This window comes from Oncorhynchus keta, chromosome 8 (assembly GCF_023373465.1).
Source record: "Oncorhynchus keta strain PuntledgeMale-10-30-2019 chromosome 8, Oket_V2, whole genome shotgun sequence".
Lineage (NCBI taxonomy): Eukaryota > Metazoa > Chordata > Actinopteri > Salmoniformes > Salmonidae > Oncorhynchus > Oncorhynchus keta.
The window spans coordinates 24,473,885-24,490,775 of NC_068428.1; the positions used below are offsets into that span (position 1 = coordinate 24,473,885).

General features: G+C 42.5%; 1 protein-coding gene across 2 annotated transcripts in view; it reads left to right on the plus strand.

Annotated features, from left to right (window-relative positions):
• The window catches only part of LOC118372347 (metabotropic glutamate receptor 1-like), a 41,545-nt gene extending 24,747 nt beyond the window's left edge, over positions 1–16,798 (plus strand). Inside the window, exons 4-9 of one of the 2 annotated variants that reach the window (XM_035758198.1) lie at positions 3,120–3,355; positions 4,973–5,219; positions 6,046–6,214; positions 7,336–7,462; positions 11,144–12,074; positions 13,362–16,798. In XM_035758198.1, coding sequence (XP_035614091.1) covers positions 3,120–3,355; positions 4,973–5,219; positions 6,046–6,214; positions 7,336–7,462; positions 11,144–12,074; positions 13,362–14,187 — 2,536 coding nt within the window. In that variant the 3' untranslated portion in view covers positions 14,188–16,798. The remainder of the gene's footprint in view (positions 1–3,119; positions 3,356–4,972; positions 5,220–6,045; positions 6,215–7,335; positions 7,463–11,143; positions 12,075–13,361) is intronic. The other variant, XM_052523871.1, reaches the window with a different exon arrangement.
• Positions 16,799–16,891: the final 93 nt, after the last annotated feature.

The following is a 16,891-nucleotide window of genomic DNA, read 5'->3' on the forward strand; positions in this document are numbered from 1 at the left end:
TGGATTTAAAAAAATAAACATCTCCTCAGCATTCTACACACAATACCCCATAATGACAAAGCGAAACAGTTTTTTTGAAATGTTTGCAAATGTATTAATATTAAACAGGAAATACCTTATTCACATAAGTATTCAGACCCTTTGCTGTGAGACTCGAAATTGAGGTCAGGTGCATCCTGTTTCCATTAATCATGCTTGAGATGTTTCTACAATTTAATTGGAGTCCACCTGTGGTAAACACAATTGATTGGACATGATTTGGAAAGGCACAACTGTCTATATAAGGACCCACCGTTGACAGTGCATGTCAGAGCAAAACCCAAGCCATGAGGTCAAAGGAAATGTCCGTAGAGCTCCGAGACAGGATTGTGTTCCCAAGAACAGTGGCCTCCATCATTCTTAAATGGAAGAAGTTTGGAACCACCAAGACGTTTGATAGAGCTGGCTGCCCAGCCAAGCTGAGCAATCGGGGGAGAAGGGCCTTGGTCAGGGAGTTGACCAAGAACCCGATGGTGACTCTGACAGAGCTCTGGAGTTCCACTGTGGAGATGGGAGGACCTTCCAGAAGGACAACCATCTCTGCAGCACACCACCAATCAGGTCTTTATGGTAGAGGGGCCAGACGGAAGCCAGTCCTCAGTAAAATGCACATAACAGCCTGCTTGGAGTTTCCCAAAAAGCCCCTAAAGACTTTCAGACCATGAGAAACAAGATTCTCTGGTCTGATGAATCCAAGATTGAACTCTTGGCCTGAATCCCAATCATCATGTCTGGAGGAAACCTGGTACCATCCCTACGGTGAAGCATGATGGTGGCAGCATCATGCTGTGGGGATGTTTTTCAGCGGCAGGGACTGGGAGACTAGTAAGGATAGGGGAAAAGATGAACGGAGCAAAGTACAGAGAGATCCTTGATGAAAACCTGCTCCAGAGTGCTCAGTACCTCAGACTGGTTCACCTTCCAACAGGACAACGACCCTAAGCACACAGCCAAGACAACGCATGAGTGGCTTCGGGACAAGCCCGGACTTGAACCCGATCGAACATCTCTGGAGAGACCTGAAAATAGAAATGCAGCGACGCTCCCTGTCCAATCTGACAGAGCTTGAGAGGATATGGAGAGAAGAATGGGAGAAACTCCCCAAATACAGGTGCGCCAACCTTGTAGCGTCATACCCAAGAAGACCTGATGCTGTAATCACTTCCAAAGGTGCTTCAACAAAGTACTGTGTAAGGGGTCTGAATAAATGTGATTATTTTTATTTATTTTTTATAAATTAGCAAAAATGTTATGCTCAACAGAAACAGGATGCACCTGAGCTCAATTTTGAGTCTCATAGCAAAGGGTCTGAATATTTATGTAAATGAGGTCATTCTGTTTTTATTTGTAATACATTTGCTAAAATTTCAAGAAACCTGTTTTCGCTATGTCATTATGGGGTATTTTGCATTGATTTCATGAGGATTTATATTTATTTAATACATTTTAGAATAAGGCTGTAACTTAACAAAATGTGGAAAAAGTAAAGTGGTCTGAATACTTTCCGAATGGACTATAGACCTTCATTGCAAAACAGTGTGTTTTAATTCATTATTTGGTGAAGTGAATATATTTAGAATAGTTTTATCTAAAAAGGATCACTTTTTAAATGTTTCACAAATTATTTATGTTTTTATTCACTGAGGAGGATGGTCCTTCCCTTCCTCCTCTGAGGAGCTTCCACTGTTATTGGAGCTGACAATTAAGATGGAAGCCATCTTTGTCCTGTCTTTGTTATATTATCCACAAAGAGATGGAGATAGTAGTGGAGAGAGACATTGTGTCACACCTTCTCCCTCTCTTCCTTCCTCTGGTGCTCTAGGGCGCCAGACTGCCTAACATTATACACTCAAGCCACCTTCAGTACGCACTACTGTCGTTCGCCGTCACACGCATCAGCGCTCATTGAACTCACGTGGACTCAATTACTTGTGTAATTTCCTTCCCTCCCTGCTGTTTGTCATATGTCCTTGTTTTTCCGTGTGCTGATGCTGTTCCTGTCGGGTTCTATGTCCGTTCCTGAATAAATGTTTGACTCCCCGTACCTGCTTCTCCTGTCCGGTGTCACTCCTTACAGGATCCCGAAGCCATCACACAAAGCATCTGGTAGTACTGGTGTTCCGTTTGGTGGTGACGCAGGTTCTGGGTCGCCGCCGATGGAACCCGGGGGTGCCTAGCCAGTATGTTGGGCTTCCACTCCCTAGCAGGCTCAAGAGGTTTCCTTGCCCCGGTTGGCTCGGAAGGAGCCCATCCCATGTTATGTTCCCTGCTTCGGGATTGTTTGTCATATGTCCTTGTTTTCCCGTGTGCTGACGCTGTACCTGTCGTGTTCTATGTCCGTTTCTGAATAAATGTTTGACTCCTCGCACCTGCTTCTCCTGTCCGGCGTCGGTCCTTACACATTGGGATTAATCAATGGCCACAGAGCTAAAGCTAAGGGGCTAGTGATCCCTACAGATGCCATAGAAACTATAGTAGACTTGAAGGTCACTGCCTATTAGCTTGAAGAGCAAAGGATGGACCTTTGCAGTGGTTGTTATCTGATTGTTGGGACGATTTGACACATGGCCTAAGCTCTGCTACACTTTTTTCCCCTTCTCTCTTAATGTGGCCTGGTCTGAAAGGATATTGTCAGTGAACTTAACAATGACAAGACAGTGAGACTGTTGTAAATTGCTCACCTCAGAATGGTAAGCAGCCAGAATGTAACAGCACCATTTCTATGGCTAGCAGTGTCACTGGATGAATGCCGGAAGTCCTCCTTATGAATTCATGTGGAAATGTAACACAGACATAATTCTTTAGTAAATTATTTAATTGGTTTTCTTTTGGGTTGAAAGCTTTTTTCTTCAAAATGAACTTGCTCTTCCCTGTCCAAAATAGTGAACTGACTGTGCATCAGGGCCCTGATTGAAGTATTAAATTAAACATTCATTATACTGTAGTATAAATAGCCTTTCTTGATAATTGATTAGTTAACCATGCACAATTTAAGTGAAATGCGGTTTTACCAATAAGTGCCCGATCAGCGGCATTTTCATTGTTTTACAAAAGTCTCTCTCTCCCCCCTCTCTCTCCAGTGATGGATGGGCAGATCGTGATGAGGTGGTAGAGGGGTATGAACAGGAAGCTGAAGGTGGTATCACGATGAAGCTGCAGTCAGAGGAAGTGAAGTCATTTGATGACTACTTCCTGAAGCTGCGTTTGGACACCAACTCACGGAACCCGTGGTTCCCAGAGTTCTGGCAGTACCGCTTCCAGTGCCGGCTGGCCGGACATCCACAGGAAATGAAGAAATACAAGAAAGTCTGCTCCGGTGAGAATCACTAATAAACTACATTACCCAGAGTCATGAGGAATTAGCAGGGTTTACGTTGGGAGGAGGAAGGAAATACATCTTAAAATCAACGAAAGCAATCGGAAGAAAATGATCTAAAATCATCACAAAAAAAGGAGGTTATATATTGACTGCAATTTCAATACATGATGAGTTAGTTAACATGAATAGTTCATCTTAATGCTTTGAAATGGCAATTGTATGATAATGATATTGATGTCTCCCTTTTTCCCCCTTTCCAAATACTCTCTCTGCTTTCGAACAAAAGGTGATCTAGGTAAACTGAGTTGTTGCCCCACCAAAATCACTAACACATTTTTTAATGGATATTATTCACAACAAATCACAATTAACATACCGATTAGATTTATCACCTGAAACAATGCTCAATAAGCATGCTTTCAAACATTTTGTTAGAAAAGCTTTTCCAAGTATCGATGCTGTTGTGAGTATATTCACCTCAACCTCTTTGAAGACTTATTAAACCAATATGGGGTTGATCTATGATAGTTTGCTGTATCTCATGTTATGTTCTCTTCCTAAAGATCTCCAAGGTGGTAAGTGTATATTTCAGGATTAAGAAGATGATGACTTTTCCCGCACTTGCATCGTACTGTATAAGCACATCACTTCACTTCGGCAAGACTTGTAGAGTTTGACTGGTGCCATCTCTGAGGATCATGTTGGACCCTTGTGCTACCTCTAGACCAGTGAAATAAATAGAAGCTTCAAATTGGCTGCTGTGTTCGGAGAAAGCCTGGGGTAGGGTCAAATCAGTCAAACTCTACTGTACAAGCTTTTGGGTTGTTTTTTTGAAAGTACTGCAATGTGGAGGGAGCACAAGGAAGAATGAGTCACTGAAACACACTGTTCACGACCCCTTTCAGTAGAACACTAGAGTATGAGAGCGATGTGTATATAGAATACCCCAATGCTGCCTATCTGCATGATCACCACAGACAAAATACAGCCATTTTGTAAATGAATTAAGAAACAATAGGAAAATATGGCAAGAAAATAGTTTGAGATTTAAGCAGTGAAACATTTCACGGAGTAGCACCTCAGGTACAGTATGATTATAGGGTGAATGAATGTATCTTTACAAAAATGTCACTATTAGTGCTATGGTTGCCCTATTCCCTGTGCTTTGTTAATGTCCACCTTTGTTTTGCCAGTTGTATTGCCTGACAATGCTTTCAGCTAGCTGACCAAAAATGCCTGTTACACAATATGGTGTCCACAGACTTAACTCTTTCTCCCTCAAGATTCCTCCAAGTTCTGTATCCTTTGGAAAAAACAAGCCTTTGGACACCTTATTGTGATTTACTGTATGGTGTGTGCCAATTCTATTGTGCTGCAAAAGAGAGATGTTTTTGTTGTACGTTTTGATCCAATTATAATTCAAAACTCAGTTCTTCATGGGTTGGAGAAAGAAGTTGTATAATTCTCTTGTAGTACAATATTCTGTGGATAAAATGTTCCCATTGATACGACACTGTAAATCCAGCACAAACAAACAAAATGTTTGCCTCTTAGGAAAACAACATCAACCAATCCCCCATTTTGAAATTCTGTAAATTTCTCACCAATCCCTAGGCAACGAGAGTCTTCATGAGAACTACGTCCAGGACAGTAAGATGGGCTTCGTCATTAATGCCATCTATGCCATGGCCCACGGCCTCCATGACATGCACAGTGAGCTGTGCCCTGGCCAGCCAGGCCTGTGTGAGGCCATGGACCCCATTGATGGCAGTAAACTGCTGGATTACCTGCTCAAGACCACCTTCAGAGGGGTATCAGGGGAGGATGTGTACTTCGATGAGAACGGGGACACTCCTGGCAGGTGAGGGCGATGGATGGAGTAGGAGGAGAGGAGGAGGAGAAGGACGTAGGGGAGGTGGAGGAGGAGGAAGAGGGGGATGAGATTTGCTATGGAGAATTGTTGGTGAGCAGATTTTGTGTGAAATAACGATGAAAAATTATGCATGGTGCTCACACACACACACACACACACACACCTTAACCACTCAGAATGAATGCATGAACTGTTAACCTTTGAATTATTTTAACCCTTTAACCACGTGGAATTAATGCATTGAAAATAATACGTTGAATTTCGAATGGAGAACATGAGATCTTGTTGCCAGCCAGCTACAGACAGTCCCTGAAAGACAGGTGAAAAACACCCCCAGTCATCTGTTTTTAAGCCAGAGGTCAGAGCTAGTACTTAGGCATGGCCTCATAATCAAAATAGATCTGGGTTCTAAGCCCAAAGGTGATGTTCTGTACCCCTCTGAGTGGCTTTACCTGAAATTGCTTGGCAAAACTGCCAACTATATAGTCTATAAACTGTTAGTGATTTTGAATAAAGGGGTCTGCTCTAAGCAATGTATTTAGGGGTTATCATTAAAACACCTGCCACTAATTCACTCTTAATTTCTCTTTCTCCATGTTATCCTTGCTCTGTGTCTTTCTCTCTCTCTCTCTCTCTCTCTCTCTCTCTCTCTCTCTCTCTCTCTCTCTCTCTCTCTCTCTCTCTCTCTCTCTCTCTCTCTCTCTCTCTCTCTCTCTCTCTCTCTCTCTCTCTCTCTCTCTCTCTCTCTCTCTCTCTCTGTCTCCTCCCCTCTCTCTCTCTCTCACCCATTTACCCTCTCCTTTCCCCCTCTCAGGTATGACATCATGAACCTGCAAAGTGTGGGAGATGGTAGCTATGACTACCAGCAGGTGGGCTCGTGGCACGAGGGAATTCTGAACATCGATGACTGGAAGCTGTGGATGAACAACAGTGACATGGTCCGCTCTGTCTGCAGCGAGCCCTGCTCCAGGGGACAGATCAAGGTACAGACACTGAAAAACCATGCTGAGCCAGGCTGAGCCAGGCTGGATTGGGATAGGTCCTGAACCAATCTGTCAGGAATACCCAGAACTCAGTTTAGTGCACAACTACTTTCATTATTTCTCTGCTTTAATGCTTTTGTTTAATCTTATTTGAACTAAGTTTGCTCTGTAAATTGATCCCTAGCTTAGGAATTGATGAGCAGATTCCATTCCTGGTTGAAAAGGTATACTTTCATTGTGAATTAACAAAATGCAGTGGAGCCTATATTATCTTGAGGAAACTCAAATCAAATCAAACCAAATGTATTTATATAGCCCTTCTTACATCAGCTGATATCTCAAAGTGCTGTACAGAAATCCAGCCTAAAATCCCAAACAGCAAGCAATGCAGGTGTAGAAACACCTTGAGTCTCTTCAACCAGGGCCATTATTATTCAGCCTGGCCATAAGCCCACCATAGGGAGCATGCACACTCTCCTGTCTGCTTTAGTTGGGCCCGCTAAAGCTTTGTTTACAGTCCTGTGCATCACCCTGTTTTACATATCACTGCTCTGGTAACATACACTCTGGGAACAGGACAAAGTAAATGCAGCTGAGCTTGTCTTTTGGAATATAATTTGTGTACCGCTAAGGAAAAACTGTTACACCATATAGGTTCTTATAAAATGGGCTCCCGAGTGGTGCAGCAGTCTAAGGCACTGCATCTCAGTGCTATAGGCATCACTACAGACCCTGGTTCGATTCCAGGCTGTATCACAATCCTGCTGCGATTGTCCCATAGGGCAGCACACAATTGGCCTAGCATTGTTTGGGTTAGGGTTTGGCCGGGGTAGGCCATCATTGTAAATAAGAATTTGTTCTTAACTGACTTGCCCAGTTAAATAAAGGTTAAAAACATAATACAAAAAATATATATATATTATGCACCTGACTTGACTTGTTCATTTTAGCTCCTAGTGGTGCGAAGGGCCTAAACTTGCACCATCAGGGCCATATTATACACTAATACCCGTCTTTATATCTGATTGGGGTTAGTGGTGTGGGGGTTGTGATTTGATGTGGTTTGGGTATTGTTACTGCTTTGACTGATAGCTTGTGACCTCTGACCTCTGTGTGATCAGGTGATCAGGAAGGGCGAGGTGAGCTGCTGCTGGATCTGCACTACCTGTAAGGACAATGAGATTGTCCGGGATGAGTTCACCTGTCAAGCCTGTGACCTGGGCTGGTGGCCCGATGACGAGCTGGAAGGTAACTAACTAACTGGGAACTATGTATTTATGAGCCATGATGACTGACTACATGGATCTCCTCCAGGTCCTACCCCCTCTAACCCTAACATCTTCTCTAACCTGTATGTCACTATCCCCTCTATCTATACCTCCCCCAGCCTTGGCCCATCTCCTCTAACACCCACCTCCCTAGTCTCCCAATCCACCACCACATACTGACAATATATCCCAGGTTTCTGCTTAAACCCAGTCCCCAACTCCCTGCAGACTGTATATATCTCTGTGCTCCGTTTTGTTAGTCTGCCTTTTTAATTAGTTTGTAGCTGTACATTAACTGTAATAAGGTTAAAATAATAATAATAAGTGTTTTAAATAATCACATGGCCATATTGATAAGAGACGTATGTCATGTCCTTACAGCTTTGTATTTAGGATCCATTGTAGTGGACACAGTCCCTCTGCTTTGTTCTCCCTGTGAAGGGACTGCCAATGTCTGTCTATGCTTCCCCATTCCTTGCTGATATACTGATTTATCTTGTGAAACATTTTTTTATTTTATCATTCTCTTGTGGGGGGATACAGATGATAAACAAATTCATTGTAATTTCATAGCTTGCACCCACCTGTGGAATGCCACTCAAAAATAAGAAGTTTTAAAAAGTACACAAATACAAATGATCATACCACAGAGACAAAAAGCAACAATACATTTAGTATGTAAAGAAACAACTTGTGGATTTCTATTCTTGACAAAATACATTATTTACCATTCATTTATTTTGGGTACAAAATAATCTGAAACACAACCAAAACAAACAGCACATGCATTCAACAAATTTGTAGAGTCACAAGCTTGATGTCGTCATTGTGTGCTATGAATATGGGACCAAATACTTACATTTTTACTACTTTAGTACACACAAATGAATTGGTCCCAATACGTTTGGTCCCCGAAAATGGGGGCAGCATGTACAAAAAGTGCTTTAATCTAAACGATTCACCTCGTATGGATGAAAATACCCTCAAATTAAAGCTGACAGTCTGCACTTTAACCTCACAGTCACAGTATATTGTAACAAAAGTGCTGGAGTGCAGAGCCAAACAACAACAAAATTGTCACTGCTTTTGGAGCTCACTGTATTTTTCCATATTCTGTTCCAGTTATTTTTTAATGGCTAGCTCAGAATGAGATTTCCAAAAGTTGTTTATATATTATAGAGAGCACAGATAATTGATAGAAAAACGAACATCATTGGATGGTTTAGTAGTTGGGTTTACGGTCAATTACTGTCCATGATATCAGCATATGGATTCCACATTTAGACCATTGGGGGGATGCTAAAGGCTGCCCTGCAGATCGCAAGGCATTATTGTGAATTATTGGATTGTGGGCATGCCATTTTGATTCCCAGTTAAATTGTTTTTAAATTAATTTTCCACCGAATAGAGATTGTGTAAGCAATAATAGAACCAATCTGTAGTTTACATAGTTTAAGGGATAGATCAGTGAAGACCACTGCTTTCAGGGCAATAGGAGACACCATACTTCTTTCTATACTTAGCCAGGGGGTGGAAGGATCATGTCTAAACCAATTCAGGATGGGATTAAATGCCTGGAAACAGATTGAAAATGTTTGTATAGATTTTGGCTACGTCTTTCCCTCTTTGTAGGTTTGTTAATTTTATCCGGGATCACTTACTTTGACATATACATTTTTTAAACCGAACTATGGATTTTATCCCAATAGCCAGAAGGGGGAGTCAAGGGAAACATTGAACTACAGAAATTCAGCCGTGGCAATATATTCATTTTGACAATCGATATTCTGCAGGTTAAAGCAACTGGGATGTTATCCCATCTGCTGATGTGGGATTGAATTGATTTGAACATTCTGTTAAAGTTTCAAACAATGGTTTTTATCTAAGGTCTAGATAAAGTAAGATATTGTCAGCGTATAAGGAGATGGCGTCATCTGAAGAATTTAGAGATATTGGTGTACTTTATTTTGATTGTCGAATTAACTGGGCCAGGGGCTCCAGAAACAACCAAAAAATAGCAGAGGTGAGATGGGATTACCTTGTCTGCTACTTCCAGTTTTTCTGAACGGAACAGAGCAGGTATTGCCCGTTATTACTATGGCTGAGGGATTGGCATATATTATTTTAATCATATTAATTAAATTGGAGCCAAGTTCCATAGGTTCCAAAACCAACCAAAGATATGAACATTCTAGTCTATCAACAGCTTTTTCTGCATCGAGAGATAGAACTGCCCAAGAAGCGTTGGTTTCTGATGAAGGATATAACATATGTAATAGACAATGGAGTTTCTGAGAACAATAGCTTTTTACCAATTTGGGTTAGTAAGTTTTGAGAAGGGACGACAGAATTTTTGAAAATATTTTAATATTTGATTTCTATACTCTTATCACCTAAAGACATTTCTCTCTCCGTCATGTGCTCTGCCTTCCCCAACTCCTTTCATCTCACCTTCTGCTCTCTTACCTGCTGTCTATTAGTCTGTCTGTCTCATCTTCCCCTCCCTCTTGCCTTCTCTTCTCAGCTCTCTCTCTCTCCACTGTCTTCCCCCTTCCCCTCGGTGCCTTCTCCCTGACCCAGGAGTTGTTTTTTCTGCGATTCGAACTGAGGGGAGCTCTCTTCTCTCACAGCTGCTAGGTGAAAAATCCCATTAGCTATTTTAGAGGACACGGATAGATTTCCAACAGTTTGTCATCTGAGATGAAATTGCTCCCTTTCCTGTGTGTTCCTAAGCATGTCTGGGGAATACTAATAGGGAATATCATTCCCACATCCGAATGGAAAAGTGGAAAGGTTGATATTTTTATGACTAGTTTTTTGGTTCCCATAGCTCTGTCATTCTTGATTACTGGGGAAACCCACGTTTAGAGAAGGGAAGGTGTTGTGAACTTGAGAGGAGCGAGGAGGGAGTGAATCTTTTATAAGTAATGTTGGAGCTTTAAGGTCTTCTTAAAGCTTTGACAGGATTGTGTAGGGAAGAGAACTATGGGATTTTAAGATTTTTGAGAGAGAGGATGATGATAACTGCATTTCATATTTGCCTTCCTTTTCCATTGGCGGTGTGTGAGCCTAATTAACTAAGCTTGGAGGCCAGAAATGTTAAAGTTTTTGTGATTTGGCTTTGAGGACTAAATTATGCTGGTTGTGGTGGCATAGATGTAGGCAGGCCTAGCCTGTGGTGGCGCTGTAATGCTATTAGCTAGGAGCACTGTAATACAGGGGTTTTAAGCTGAGTCTGGGGACGTCACATTCCTCCCATTAAGCCCTTGCGACTGTGTGTGTCAGATGACAAATCACCACCAATGAGGCATGATGGACAGCCACACACACACACACACACACACACACACACACACACACACACACACACACACACACACACACACACACACACACACACACACACACACACACACACACACACACACACACACACACACACACACACACACACACACACACACACAATTTACGCTGCAGCATAAGCATGGGAGGAACATCTGACAGATTTGGAGCGTATGTGTGTGTTCTTGAGTAATTCTTTAGTCTACCCATGTTCCCCTCGTTTCCATTTACAGAGCTTCCTATTTATTTTCCACAATTTACACGCTTCAATGATTAGATAGACAACAGCATCTCTCCTTTCCTCTGTCATCTGCAGGTTGTGTGCCCCTGCCTCTGAATTACCTGGACTGGTCAGACGTGGAATCCATCGTGGCAGTGTGTTTGTCCTGCGTGGGCATCCTGGTCACCCTCTGGGTCATCTTAATCTTTGTGGTGTACCGCGACACGCCCGTGGTCAAGTCGTCCAGTCGTGAGCTGTGCTACATCATCCTGGTGGGCGTCTTACTGGGCTACATCTGCCCATTCACCCTGATCGCCTATCCCACTGTGGCATCCTGCTACCTGCAGCGCCTCCTAGTCGGCCTCTCAGCCGCAATGTGCTACTCCGCCCTGGTCACCAAAACCAACCGCATCGCCCGCATCCTGGCCGGCAGCAAGAAGAAGATCTGCACCAAGAAGCCCCGCTTCATGTCGGCCTGGGCCCAGGTATTCATCTCCTTCTTCCTCATCAGCCTGCAACTCATCCTGGAGATAACCCTGATCATCCTGGAGCCTCCCATGCCCGTCAAGTACTACCCCAGCATCCGCGAGGTCTACCTCATCTGCAACACCAGCACGGTGGGCATGGTGGCCCCGCTGGGCTACAACGGCCTGCTCATCATGAGCTGTACCTACTACGCCTTCAAGACGCGCAACGTCCCGGCCAACTTCAACGAGGCCAAGTACATCGCCTTCACCATGTACACCACCTGTATCATCTGGCTGGCCTTCGTTCCCATCTACTTCGGCTCCAACTACAAGATCATCACCACGTCCTTCTCCGTGAGCCTGAGCGTCACCGTGGCGCTGGGGTGCATGTTCTCGCCCAAGATGTATATCATCATCGCCAAGCCAGAGAGGAATGTGAGGAGCGCCTTCACCACGTCCGATGTAGTCAGGATGCATGTGGGAGACGGCCAGGCGGCTCAGCAGAGCAAGAGCATTCTCAACATGTTCCGTAGGAAGAAGAACAAAAACGGAAGCACCAAGTGAGTAACCTTCAGTGACGTTCAGAACTCAGGGCCTAAAGAGGAGGGCATATAGAAGGAGAGAATAGGGCCTGCACACGTATTTGGATCCAAAAGGTGTCTTGTGACTACAATTAACCATTTTTTGTAGACCCTTCTCTTTCATTCTACAGTTTTCTGCCCAAATATGATGACATATAATGTGTGGTAGATTAGCCGATTAAAAACAAAATGTGCTAGATATTAACATAGGTAATCTTTAGGTAATATATGTTGATTTAACTCAGAACTGGGCGTATCTTCAAAGCTAGTCCGATTGGAAGATTAGCACTAAATAATGGGAGCGTATACTATGTATGATGATTCAAGAATAGATTGTATATATTTAAAGTGGATTCCTAATAGGCGTTCCACAAAGACACTGACAGTAAGGATTGAGACGGAAGATGAGAGAATGTTGTCTTTGAGTGTTGTTTTTCACCATTGCTCTAATATGCTCCTCTCAAACTCTTCCAACGGACAGAGGTTGACTCTGACAGGCAAATTTTTAGACACAGGGCTTGGCAAACTCCTATTCTTGAGGGCTGCAGTGTCTTCGGAAAATAAGGGCTCAGTGGTTAGTAGGAGGGTCTACTAATCTTTCTTTATAGCTCCAGACTGGTTGGTGATTACAAGGTATGAATGACATCCAGTAGACACTGCAGCCTTCAAGGGAAGAAGATGCACACACCCCTGGTTTAGGTGCTTTTGGTGTATCCTGAATTGCCCTCACATTTATCCCAGTGTCGAAAGCATGAATGCCTCTCTGTCTCCCTCACTAATCACATAAGAGAGACAAATCTAACCTAACCGGCTAAGCACAGCACTAAAACCTTGTGTCATTACTTTGTGTCAGACAGTACAGGCACCACATTTTGCAAGTGCATGTTGCCCATCTCAGCTTGATAAGCACTTTACTGTAGAAAGACAGGTCTACATTTGGTGGACGGCTCAAAATGCTTTGAATTCAGCCATCTAGGGTTCATAATTCTGTTCAAACAGAACATTATGAAATGATGAATCACTAAGTATTTAGTTAAGTGCGCAGAATGATTATTAAAAGCATTGGCTCTTATAATGAATGAATGACCCACAGCATTGTTGCCTCTTAATGTCGTTAATATGTCTTTAAAGTATTTGAACATGCATAGAGAAATGTTGAAATGCTGCTGTTATGTTCTATTGTGCTATGTTGTTTTTTGTTGCTGTTGTCTAACCCTTCCCCCTGGTTGTCTCTGTTAGTAACTGCAGTCTTTATCTCGTTCATAGTTCTAATGGCAAGTCTGTGTCATGGTCTGAACCAGGTGCAAGACACCCTCAGAGGGGGGGGAATGTGTGGCACAGACTGTCTGTGCATGTGAGGAAACAGGAAGCCGGCTCGAATCAGACGGCGGTCATCAGGCCCCTAACTAACGCCACCGTCGACCCCCACAGCTGCGACCCCCACCACCATGGCCCTGGCACAGACCCCCACCTCCCCCACCCCGGCACCAAGGCTCTGTACAACCTGGCGGAGGAGGAGGACGAGGGGGGGGAAGCACGCCCTCTCTGGACTCCCTCCCACTCCCACTCTGGAATGCTCCACGGGCAGGACTCGGAGGAGCCACCCTCTTATTCTCACTTAACGGACTGTACCACTGAGCATTTGCAGGGGGCGATGGTGGACACGCACAGCTCCAATGTCCCTGGATTTAATGACACAATGGGTGCCTCCGGCATTCAGGCCAGCTCCACCAACCAACCCCAAAGCTTCACCTTCTCCCAGCGTTCCCATCCCCTGCAAGGGGGTGCTTCTTTTGGAGAGGAGGACCTCATCTCCTCCCTGGAGGGGGCTGAGGGGGAGGCACTGGACCTCCTACACAGCTACACAGAGGAGGAGGAAGAGGACGATGAGAAGGAGGAGCTGGCTCAGAGTAAGCTGACTCTGGAAGACTCCTTGGCTTTGACTCCCCCCTCCCCCTTCAGGGACTCAGTGTGTTCTGCCGGGTCGGTTCCAGGCTCCCCTGTCTCTGAGTCGGTCTTCTGCAGCCCCCCGAGCTCCGCTTATTCCTCCGTCATCCTCCAGGACTTCAGACAGAGCTCCTCGACACTGTGAGAGCTAACAGGCACTGACACACACACACACACACACACCGACACACCATGTTACTAAGAGGTAACATCAACAATTGTATTATTTATTTATTTATACATTTCTCCATTTGCTTTGTCATTCGCTTGCTTGGATTATACAATACTTTTTACATCAAGGGGGAGTCTAAGTGAGAGAAATAAATAAATAAATGGAATAGTAGCAATCATGTTTCTGAAGGGCTGTGAGTTCCCACCAGCCTGTCAGCAAACTTTGAGACTGGGAACAGTGCCCAAACTACCTGGTTCTTGAGCCAAATGGATTGGCAATCACAATGATGGCTGCAGCTATATGGTTTGGTTTTGCTATTGTTGTGCATTTAACATATCCTATGAGACAAATGGAGGGAAGCCCTATTGCTGTGTATAAGGTGCTTGAGACTTCTATGATTTCAGTGAGATACAGGGACAAAGCTGGCTAAAGACTACAGATCACAGAATGCACTGCCTGTTTGGTCCAATACTGTACCTGTGCAGTTTATAATATTATGTGTAGCAGACGCAGCTGTTTCAAGACCCTTTGCCTTTTTTCATAGACTTAGTCGTCAATAAGAAGCATTCACCTCAGCTTACCAGTACTTTTACTACTGACCTCATTGCAGCTCAAACATTTGCTCTCTGATAGGAAATAAACTTTCTTTATGAACAGCAGGATATGCTACAGTATATTATATAACATTGATGTTTTCATGCAGTATTATGTGTCTCTGACATTGCATACAAGGCCCCAAGGTACTGTAACATAGTATACTTGAATTGGAGATTGAGTATTTGCGCTGTGAGATACTTTGCAACATGTTTTGTTATTGTGCCATTGAGAGTAGGTTTCCTGTTCTCTGCATTAATGTTTACTGTATTGCTCTTTGATCGCACTTTGCAGAGACTGGTGATAAGGCATCTTCAGGAGATTCTGAGATTGTGTACAGTCTTCTACATTATATGGTGGGTTTGATTGTAGGCGACAGTAATGTTATGATATAGGTTTAAACATATTCTATGAAATCCTGAGACATGTTAGGTTCACACAGAACGCTATAAAGATGTGGTTCTGTTTTCCATACTGTGTAGGGTGTCCACCCACATTGCCCAGAGTGTTTGAAAACATGTTTTGGTGATGAAATTTCACTTCCTTATGTTATACAATACATTTTTACCAAGACAAATATTATTCTTCATGTTCTGAATCATTCAGTCTCTAACATATCATTAACATTATTACCAAAAAGACGGATTTCTTAACCTAATACATTAGATAATAAGCACAGAGCTCCGTTGACATACAGTAGCGTAGCAAGTTTCTCCTAACAACTTTTGAGGATTTAACATTTTGTGGTCGTCGTCTCCAAAGTTGTTTCCGCGGGTCGCAAAAACCAAAATATACATGACGAGCTGAATTAAAGGTAAAGGGCTTTGAAAATAAAAAGCTTGGTATATGCTCTGTGCTTCATTGACATTTCACAGAGATAAGCATGTTTTGGTGACAAATCTTTAAAAATGACAGGAATTTTGAATTAATATGAAAAGCGTATACTAAAATATGAAAATACTACATGACATGTCTCAAAATCAATATCCCATCTATATTTTTATAAGGCCCTGCGAATTCGGGAAGAGAAATGACGAGTTCAACAGGAAAGTGAACCTGTCAGGTAACCATAGCCTTAATTCTTGCACATAATCCAGCCTATCTGACACAATGTACATTTCCTGATTTTTGTACCACTTTTTTTTCTAGCCTCCATTGATTGAGTCACCCTAATTCTGGCCATCCTATAAGGGTAAATACTCCAATAACATTTGAATGGATTATGATAGAGATATGAGGGTTGGACCATTAGTTTTCTTTGAGGATTATCTACACAATTAACATATTTTACCCAAAGGTCAAAAGATGTGTTTCTGATTGGACACCCTATACTGTGTGTGTGATGATATATATTTTTTTCTGAGGTCGCAGTGTCATTGTAATGGGAATCTACTTGTGTATGTTTTCAAAGTTTGTAATACTGTTGAGCCATCTCTCATTTTTTTCACACAGATGGTATGTTTGTAATATCAGTAAATGTTTATATATTTAGAATGTTAAACTATTTAGACATTTTAAAACTTGTCTTACAGATGCTTGTGGAAGAGCTGTGTGTTGACATTGATTTTGCGTAACTTTTCAGATAAACTTTACAAGTCAACTGTATCCACTTGGAAATATTAAGATGTAAAGCTTACCAATGGGTAGTTAGTTGCTTCTTGTGGTAAGATTATACACGCTTCAATCTCGCTTAGATCTTGTACTATAAAATTGCAGTTGGTTTACTTGATCATAAGTTTATTAGTACTTTATCTGTAAGAATGAAAATCCAAAGTATATAAAAATGAATATACAGTATGTATAGTACTATAGTATTGTAATTGTTATTACAAAATGTTATATTTAGTCTATTAGTGTAAATTGATTGAAGATTTTAACATTTCTTAAATGTAAAGTAACAGAAAGATCACGTTTTACACAGTCTCAGCTTGAATGAGATAGGCCTACATGTTTTTGGCAAGGTTGAACAATGCTGTAAAATAAACATATTTTATAGTAAGATGACTGTTGATTGCATGATTTCATTATGCTTTCATTTGGGTTAATCTGCATTTTTTCACCAGTTAAATGGCAGTCCCGATAA